General features: G+C 52.3%; 1 protein-coding gene across 6 annotated transcripts; it reads right to left on the reverse strand.

Moving 5' to 3' along the window:
* Window positions 1-1,732: 1,732 nt before the first annotated feature.
* Window positions 1,733-9,661, reverse strand: SFXN3 (sideroflexin 3). Of its 6 annotated transcripts, XM_014557806.2 has the most exons (12): window positions 9,586-9,661; window positions 8,844-8,905; window positions 7,309-7,343; window positions 6,483-6,653; window positions 6,087-6,185; window positions 5,648-5,723; window positions 5,400-5,485; window positions 5,063-5,190; window positions 4,816-4,865; window positions 3,917-3,966; window positions 3,392-3,439; window positions 1,733-3,123 (listed from the first exon to the last, which is right to left on the reverse strand). In XM_014557806.2, the coding sequence occupies exons 4-12, from the start codon at window positions 6,638-6,640 to the stop codon at window positions 3,027-3,029; spliced, it is 792 nt and encodes a 263-aa protein (XP_014413292.1). In that variant the 5' UTR covers window positions 6,641-6,653; window positions 7,309-7,343; window positions 8,844-8,905; window positions 9,586-9,661; the 3' UTR covers window positions 1,733-3,026. The 6 variants fall into 6 exon arrangements, 5 of the variants coding, with proteins under 5 accessions (XP_014413292.1, XP_032346971.1, XP_014413288.1 ...); XM_032491080.1 differs by lacking the exon at window positions 9,586-9,661 and having other exon boundaries at window positions 7,309-7,472; window positions 8,844-9,000; XM_014557802.2 differs by lacking the exon at window positions 9,586-9,661 and having other exon boundaries at window positions 7,309-7,472; window positions 8,731-8,859.
* Between the last annotated feature and the right edge of the window lie 45 nt (window positions 9,662-9,706).

The raw sequence follows: 9,706 nt of genomic DNA on the forward strand, positions 1-9,706 counted from the left end.
GGGTATTTCCTACAGGGAGTAGGGAATGGATTTTATTATAGATTCATCCATGTTTATTTTTTTGAACCTTCCAAAGCCAAGACTTAGGGTGAGAGAGGCAACCTTACACTGTTTAATAGTAGCTCTCACCAGCTATACACAGGCGTGAACTTTTTTTTTTTACATGAATATACATATATTCATTTTCATATTCTTTTTCACCATAAGCTACTACAACATATTGAATACATTTCCCTGTGCAGTACATTTATAGTTAAAGGAATTACTCATAGGTATGTACTTTTTGCCACTTTGTTAATTGTTTTAAGATTGTTTTTGTAGTTTTCTATCCTGTACATCCTGAGAAGTATCTTTTTTTGGTACTTTTTTTTAAACATTTTTTATTGATTTATAATCATTTTACAATGTTGTGTCAAATTCCAGTGTTCAGCACAATTTTTCAGTTATTCATGGACATATACACTCATTGTCACATTTTTTTCTCTGTGAGTTATCATAACATTTTGTGTATATTTCCCTGTGCTATACAGTGTAGTCTATTCTACAATTTTGAAATCCCAGTCTATCCCTTCCCACCCTCCACCCCCCTGGTAACCACAAGTCTGTATTCTCTGTCTGTGAGTCTATTTCTGTCCTTTATTTACGCTTTGTTTTTGTTTGTTTGTTTGTTTTTGTTTTTGTTTTTTAGATTCCACATATGAGCGATCTCATATGGTATTTTTCTTTCTCTTTCTGGCTTACTTCACTTAGAATGACATTCTCCAGGAGCATCCATGTTGCTGCAAATGGCATTATGTTGTCGGTTTTTATGGCTGAGTAGTATTCCATTGTATAAATATACCACATCTTCTTTAACCAGTCACCTGTTGATGGACATTTAGGCTGTTTCCATGTTTTGGCTATTGTAAATAGTGCTGCTATGAACATTGGGGTGCAGGTGTCATCCTGAAGTAGATTTCCTTCTGGATACAAGCCCAGGAGTGGGATTCCTGGGTCATATGGTAAGTCTATTCCTAGTCTTTTGAGGAATCTCCAAACTGTTTTCCATAGTGGCTGCACCAAACTGCATTCCCACCAGCAGTGTAGGAGGGTTCCCCTTTCTCCACAGCCTCTCCAGCATTTGTCATTTGTGGATTTTTGAATGACGGCCATTCTGACTGGTTACACAGGCATGAACTTTGGACCTCTTTTTTCCCAGAAAAAAGGGGGTTCCTAAGCAGGGAGGGGGTGGAGGGCCCTGGGATGGGGGAAGAGGTGTTAACTAGCAATGGTCCCCACCAGGCTTGTTCCAGTATTGCATCATCAGTGAGGGTGTGGAGGGGTGCAGAGGTGTGCTGGCACCCTAACAACTTCTCTGATAAGAGCTGGGCAGTGCTTAGCCCTCTCGCCTTCCTTTCCCAGAGGCTACCACCCCATGCCAGATGCGTGAGGGAACCAAGAAGCTCAAAGCCTGAGTTGGTTTGTAGGCATGTGATCAGCCCCCCTAACGAAGATGTAAACGAAGTCAGGGCTCCAGCTGCTGAGAGAATATAAGATGCAGGCATCCCCTCTACTTTAATACTGGGGTGCTGATTTTCTAATCTCAGCGCGCCCTCTGCTGGGTAATGAGGCTCCCTACAGAAGGGGAGGGAAGAGACTAAGACCTGGATTTCACTGGGGAGAGAAGGGAAGGCCGCAGGCAGGAGGCTCTTCTGGGCACCCAAGTGAAGTGGAATCAAGCGAAGATCAAGAAGTAGACAGGTTTTTATTTTATTGAGTAACAATGGCACCATAGCGTTTATTACTGGTGGCGGTTGGTTGAGGGGCAAGAAAGTGCTCTTAGGGGATCCCACTAGGGCCTTCACCCCACTACTTCAGCCAGAAGTCACAGGAGTTAGAGTCAAGGTCCAACTCCACACTCTGTAAGTTGACCAGCACATATTCATCATCAAGCCCACCTCCCCTTTGGACCAGCCGCTGATGCCTGGGCCCTTCCTCCTCCTGGAGATGGGGGTAGGGGGAGGAACAGGGTCAAGCCTCAAGAAACAGAAGTAGCCAAGGTCAGGATTCTGCTGAATGTCTAACAAGGTCAATGGAACAAAAAAATCCCCTGCTTAAGACTACACTCAGAGCTTAGTTGCCCTTGAGGGTGTCCTAGTTACACCCACTCAGATACCTGTGGAGTTTAAGCACCATTCCCACAGCTGTGTCCCTCTGTAAGAGGGTGCAGTGGGGCTTTTAAAGGGGAATGCTTACTCTGCCTTCATGGCTGTTTGATTGGGGGAGGGGGTTGGGATTGTAGGCTTCGATCTGAGATTATGACATCAGAGTGGACCAAGAACTCCCAGGATTGTGCTTAAAGATGCCCACACTGCAGTGTTGGGGAGTCAGGAAGATGTCAAGAGCAGTACAGGATACTGACACTCCTTTGTTCTAGTAGAGAAGAGGGGAGGAAATGGCCTATTCCAGGAAGAGATAAGCCCCCTGCCTTCCTTATCCTGACATGTCCTCCTCTGCCAGCCCAGTTCCTGCGTCAGCTTCAGAACCCAGGAAGCAGACAGCTGAAGGATTCAGCCCAGTTTGGCCTACTAGTATCCCTGTCTCTGTCCTGAAATCCTGAGGCTCCTCCTGTATCCAGAAGGGGCAAGAACTCATCAGAAATGAGTTGGCTGGTGGAACTGTTTGGGCAAGAAAGTCCTGTAGCCTAGCTGGCTGGCAGGTGGCAAGAGGCCAAGAAGGGAAGCCAGACATGAGGACATCCCAGGACATCATGTACACACTCATACTACATATGTACATCCATAGACACACTAGTGTGGGAGAAAAGGGATTATGTGGATTATGTGACCCTGCTCTTTGAAATCAGAGGAGAGAAAAGGCTTATGGGGTCACCTCTCCTAGCCTAACAGGTTGCTGATCTCAACGGCTACTCCCCCACCAAGCCCCCTGCCCAGTATCACTCAGATAGGCAAGTGGCAGGGACGGCAAGGCTCCACTGAAGCAGCAGCCCAAGGAGGTTAGGGAGGGGGCCAGGGGCTAGCCCTCCCTCAAAGCCCCTTGTTGTAATAAACCACTTCGATGCTGGGGTTCTGCTCACGGATCTGAGCTCTCAGCTCTGGCTCCAGCCTGCTCACACGTATGGAGCTGCAACAGAACAGCGCAGGCAGGCTGAGTGTCCCCCTGAGCCACCTCCACCTCAGGCTAAGGGATCACCACCACTCCTCCCAGGCCACAGAGTCTTCTTCTTTGACTGCCAGAAGTCCTGGATCACTGTCATTCCCCCACCACCAGATTAAGTTAAGCGTCTGCCAGGCCTCCTCTGGGAACTCACTGGAGGAACCTAAGATTAGCTGCTTCCTGAGATGGGGAAACCTGTCTGGAGCCCCCAGCCAAGCCAGGGGGCAGCACTTACCTTTTCTGGGGGAAGAGGGCACAGCACAGGGGGGTGGCAAATACCAGGCTGGGGGAGAGAAGAGTGTTGGAAAGGTTTGTGAAGCTCTGATCTAAGGGTGTTCCCTCCCTGCACCCCACCCCACCTCTGGAGACAGCCCCTAGGGGTGGAGACTGATTAAAGCCAACGCTGACATTAGGTTCTGACTGAGGAAAGAGCCTCCAGAACAGTGACCCAGAGCTCCACAGCCAGTGACATAATCAGTAATTAAATGTGCAGGCAACTCCAGCATAGTCCCAAAAGGTATATTTCCATGGTTTCCATGGAGAAGGAAGACTAGAATCCCTTCGACTAAATTCTTGATCTTCAAGGACCAAGATCACCCCAACATATACAGTATGCCCAACACGTGTTCATAACCCCTACCAGCTGCAAGTATGAATGAATGGTGTATATAAACAACTTAAAAGCAATATTACCCACCCACAACCACCGTGGAAAGGACACTCCCACACACCCTAGCTAACCAACTCCCTGCGCACTTACCAGAAGCCCACCAGTCCCACTTGCAGGGGAGCCCCCAACCAGGGGCGGCGCTGTGGGGAGACAGAGACATTGGAATAGTGTGTGTCCCGTGCCCCCCTCACCTCTACACATTCACCTACCAGGGCTCTATCCCAACAGCCTTGCCTTTGAGCCTCATACATGGCCCTATTCTTTCTCCCAATCCCACAACAGGGTTGGGACCTCAAAATCACCACCCTCCACTCCAGTCAGGCCTGTTTACAGACACCCTCCTGAGTGTCCCACCACCCATTCTCACCTCAGAATTGCTTCCCACACTTCCTCCAGAAGCTGCTTTCTTCCAGAAGCCCCCTCTAGCCCTCTACTTCCTCCCTCCCATCACAGTGCATGAATCTGGCCCTTTCCAAACACATCTCCTGCTCTGCACCCCCTTCTCAATTAACTTTAGCCACAGAGACCACCATTCTGTTCCTCTAAGGTTCACGGTTGGTACTCAACAAACATTTGCAAATAAATGATTCAATGAATGAGCCAAAGCCTGGATTCCTATGCCTTACTATCTGTCCTGTCATGCATGTGTGAGCCTGTGTGTGTGTGTGAATGTTGTTTGCAGGCAAGGCATGAGCATGATACCAAGCATGACTGTAACAGTCCATCCCTATCAGCCTGGTCAGAGGCTTCTGGAGTGACACCAACTTCCTTCAGGACAGAAACCTTTTCTTTCCTTCCCTCATCTTCTGCACCCTCAGTGTTCCTTCATTTCAGCCCAATTCATTCTTGCTGAATGAATGAAGGTGGAGGGGGTGGGGCAAACATGTAGGAAGCCTTAGACTTAGGTCAGGCTGGAGAGGGAGTTAGGGACTGGTCACTTCTGCCCTCAGTCACCACCACTTCCAGGACATGAGAGGTGAGAGACCTACCTTCAGGAAGTCTTTCTTCTCCAGGGTGTCCATGATCACGGGGGGAATGGCTGAGGGGAGAGCAGAGCAGGGAGGGAGGGAGTCACTGGAGAGAAAGTCAGGACACTAAAGAAGAGGGGATCCCTTTTCCCAGCTCTTCCCACTCTCCCCCAGAGTCTTCTAGCTCCCAGAGTTCTCAAAACCCCCAGACAATGACACTCCCTTCTCTTAGAGCCTCCTGTGCCCCACCAAGCCACCCCTGCCTCACCCATGGCAGGAATCGCCATGCAGATCCTTGATATCACCACCTGGAAGATTCCTTGCTTGGCTGCAGACACCGAGTGGCCAAGCCTCTGACCCTCTTCATTGGTCACCGGGATGCCCACCTGCAGCTCCCTGAGAAGGGTGGTTGTCAGATCACACCTGCAATGCCTTCACAGGCAGCTAGTCCCTGGGGTCCCCTCAGACAGCCTAGATTCAAAGGCTGGTTCTCCCACCCCAGGATCCCAGCATCAGTCTGAGACATGGCCTAGCAGCTCACGTGGCTGGCTGGGAGGCCTACATGCTCACTGAGTGTGCACACGCCAGGAGCCGGGGCAACTCACCTCTGCCTCATCAGGGGGATGTTAATGCAGTTGGCAGCTGCCACAGCTGCAAAGGGTACAAATCTGCCAACCAGTGGGGGCAGGTGCTGGGGGAGGAGAGATGTCATTTAGTGGCCCTAAGGGCCATGGGGTGGTGAGGAACTCTGAGGAGATATATGGAGAGCCTGTAGGTTGCGATGGAGGAGCAACAGGGAAGAAGGAAGCAGATAAAGGGTGAGTTGGGGGCAGTGGAATGGGAAGGCATTTACCTTGGTGAGGGATTTGAGTCCCAGGGCCGTGGCCACAGCCCCGGTGGTGGCACTCACATAAGCTGTTCCCAGCTGCCTGTGGGAGGAAGAGCCAGGACACAAGGGGAAAGGTGAATAGTCCAGCATGTGGTTCTTTCCTTCAGGGACATGCCAACTCTTCAATGTATGAGGCATGGGAGGATGGCCTCATGGCAGGGGAACGTCTCCTCTGCTCCAGTGCAGTCTTGTCTGGAAGCCCCAGTCCCTCCCCTGGAAGAGAAGTGGGTCCCCCCAAAGCACACATACAAAGACCCCATGCCCTCAGCCAGGCCAGGAAAGTGAGGGGGGCGGGCTGAGAAGAGAGCACTGAGCCATGGGCTGCCTGGCCCTCGGGGAACAGGAGCTAATAGGGGAGAGCAAAGGAGGGAAGGGAGAGAAGTTCCTGGGAATGAGCTCTCACCCAACAGTGATGGGAGCATCACCACTGCGATTGGAGTAGTTAACGATGGCATTGAAGGACTGATTCACCCACTGCCAGAACACCACGGTTGGGGTCTTCCTGAGGGAACAAAGACACTTCTATCGTGTCCCTCCCCAGTAATAAAGCCCCAAAGATTATCCCCAAACCCTCAGGACGGGCCCTGTTGATGATCTTAGAACTTGCTCTGGTGACCCCTGCATGACCTTCCCTACACAAACACATCCATTGTCTCTGGAGCTGAGTCCTGAAGAATGGAAGGGATTCTAACACAGGCTCTCACCCACCCACTGGCCCAAAGAGGAAGTGCCCAGTCATCAAGTTACGCTCTAGCTTGGACAGAGCACCCAGGGAGGAGATACACAGGATAGGACCTGCCTGTAGAAGGTGAGCATGCAGCCAGTGATGGTCATGTTCATGGGCACCTGGGCTGACATGCGGCCAATCAGGACCACCTTCTCCCCTGTGTCCGGATGGAAGGCAGAGTCGTACACATACTTGGCCCTCCACAGCTGGTCCTCGGTGAGCCCTGGCATCACCACGCCAGCCCTGCAGAGGTTGGCAAGGAGCAGACAGGCAATTCTAGAGGCAGATCCGCCCCTCCCACGCCCTGCCCACCCAGCTCAGGGTAAGTCTGGGCAGAGGACCAAGCACGTTGGCCTCCAATCTCAGGATAAAAGAGCTCCTTGTCTCTGGGGAAGAAGCAAATCTTCCCAGAAAGTTGGGAGGCGAGTTTGTTTCCCTTCAAGCCACAGGGAGAGAGATGCCCTTCTATTTCTGCCAAAACACTAAGTCATGGGTAGTGGTTGTTTCCAATCGATCAAAAATGGCTAGAGGTGTTGCAAGGGTTTTTCCTCCTGGAGACAAGGGGGCTGCCCTCCCACCTCCTTGGGACCCAACTTTGAGCCTCTCTGTCCTTGCAGAGGGTGGCCCAGCAGTGGGACAGATTCCTATAGAGTGTTTGTGAAGCACAGAACAGCCCCCTACCCATAAATATCAACACCAACTCCTCAACCCAAACAGCCTGAAATCCCCTGGGATACAGTTCTGTGCCCCAGTTGTCTGTGGTTCCAACAGACAGGGCCAGACAGTTAGGGGGTGGAGGAGTGGAACAGGGTCACACTCAAGTGAGGGGAAACAGGTGCAAAAGTACTGTATTAATGGTAAGGAATGAGACCCTGGGGCAGATGGGGTCCGCAGTCACCTGTAGTTCTGCACGATGTTCCGGGAAGCTTCCAGCTGTGCCCCAGAAAGCAGAAGATTTCGGGGATCAGTCACAGTGAAGAAGTGCCGGGCTCTGCCCAGGAAAGTGCTTTGGTCCCACCGAGGTTCCTGGATATTGATATCTAAGGGCAACTCACCCATTTCCTGCAGGGCAGGGACCAGAGTAAGAGGACTCCAAGTAGGGGATCCAAAGGCTCCACATGGGGGAGACTTTAGTGGCCCTACCCTGGTCCCTGGGCCTATTATTGCCAATCCCTTCTAGAGCTCAAGGTGACTCCAGATAGGTAAGCAAGGGGTGGGGGGAGAGGAGGAGCTGTTTTCTAGGCAATGTCCCAGCCCAGGGACCTGCAGCCACTGGAGGAGGGGACAGGGGAAAACAGAGCCAGGGAAATAGGCATCCTTGCCCTCTGGCCTGATGCAGCTTTTCACGAATGAGCATTTACACGTGTGTGGTTGATGCATGAGAAGCAACTAATCCCATACAGCTACTCGTGTGCTCTGATGCATAAAAACACTGATTATATGCATTACACATCTATGTTCATGCCAGCTTTAGGCCCCAGCTGCCCTAAGACCTACATACAAACCCTCAAGGCTGTTTGGGAAGATGGCATAGGCCATCCTACACTCCAGGCCCTGATTGGAGGAGACCAAGGGCTCGTTGACCACTCCAGGGCTTATTTATTCCAGATTTATTCAAACAGGGGATGCTGATGCCAGCCAGCCAGGTGTGCTTGTGGGCACAAGTCCCCTCTCCAGACCCATATTCCTCAACCCACACTGAATGGTCCAAGGCTCTCCTTGTTCTCCAGCTGGGAAGGGCTGGCAAAGACACCCATCCACCTATTCCTGAGCCACTTGCCTCTCAAGGAGCAGGCTTCAGTAAATGACCCCTCCACTCAGCACAGAGAGAAAGCCTGAAGCAGCCATCTGGCCATGTTGGGCAAAATCCTACAGAATGACTAATCCTCTCCAACCACACTTCCTCCCTCACAGGCAGACACACCCTCCTCTCTCTCCACACACTCACATTCACATACCCACACACAAAGACATCATTATACATGCCCTACACATACATACAAACGGGGTGGACACACCCTGCATACACTGGCACACAAAGACTGTTACTTGCACGCACGCACACACACACACACACACACACACACACACACACACATATTAGCTGTAGACACTTGAAGTTGTGACCACACAGAGCCCCACCCTGGCCTTCCCTCCCCAACCAACCTTCCCTCGTGCCCCATGGACCTCCCTAAAGCAGCGGATACTGAATCCCACAGGACAGGGAGCACACTTCAAAGGCAGCATCCTTCTCCGACTCGCAGCCCTCAACCCCCTACTCCCCAGACTCCCAACCCCGCCTGGCACAACGAGCACTCACGCTTTCCTGGGCTACCGGGCTCCCAGCCTCTGCAGCTCTCAGACCCGCCTTCCTCTCCGCGAGTCGCCCCCGCCCTCACACCCATCACGCGTAACGTCACGCTTGACGCTCACCAGCTTTAGGGGCGGGGGCTCCCTCCGTGCATCCGCCTGACGTGGCCAGGGATTGGCAGAACCTAGGGGCGATGGGTGTTATTAGGGGCGACGCCCCTAGCCCAGGCCACGGAGACCTGGCCCTACTCTGCCTCAGAGCCAATCCAGGCTTAGGATCAGTTCAAGCCGCGTCTGCAGAGGGAGTGAGGAGGGGAGGGGCCGCGGGTGCTGCCCCATTTGCTTGCAGTCCCTCGGCTGGCCTCGGGAGGCACAGGGCATCTGCCGCAAGGAATCTAGGTACCCAAGGCGAAGGCTTGCAGCGATCTGGGCTAAGACAGGCGGCGTGGAGGGGCCATCCTCTGATGGTGCGCACTGAGGGACTCGGGTTACTTGTTTACTTGATGGCTGCCTTGGCAGTGGCTTCTGCCTACTTGGTCCCCTGGGTTCCTTACCCCGGTTCCCCCAAGCTTCTCTCGCGGCACCTCGGCATTTGCACCCCTTCACAATCTGATTTTGCCCTTCTGTGTCCCCAGCCCATTCCTCCCCACCCCCAGTCCCTTCCTTACCCCTCTCTGTAACCTCTAGCTCCACTGAGTCCCCAGTTCCCTTACGCCCCCAATCCCTACTCCTGCATCACAGACTCTAGCCCCAGTCCCTGCCCTGGATGTGAAGGGGCAGAAGGCTCAAGGTATCTCTGTCTGCATCAAATAAGTGGATCAAAAAGACTCTTCCTCCTCCTAGTGTCCTGAGACCAGCTGCCTACCTTGTGTCCGTCCCAGAACTGATTGGCCAGAGAGACACTTTCTGACATGAGAGGATGCATGTGAAGAAAGCCCCGCTTAGCCTCCTCCCCGCCCCGCCCCAACTCTCAGTCACCATACAGA

This window comes from Camelus ferus, chromosome 11 (assembly GCF_009834535.1).
Source record: "Camelus ferus isolate YT-003-E chromosome 11, BCGSAC_Cfer_1.0, whole genome shotgun sequence".
Taxonomy (NCBI): Eukaryota; Metazoa; Chordata; class Mammalia; order Artiodactyla; family Camelidae; genus Camelus; species Camelus ferus.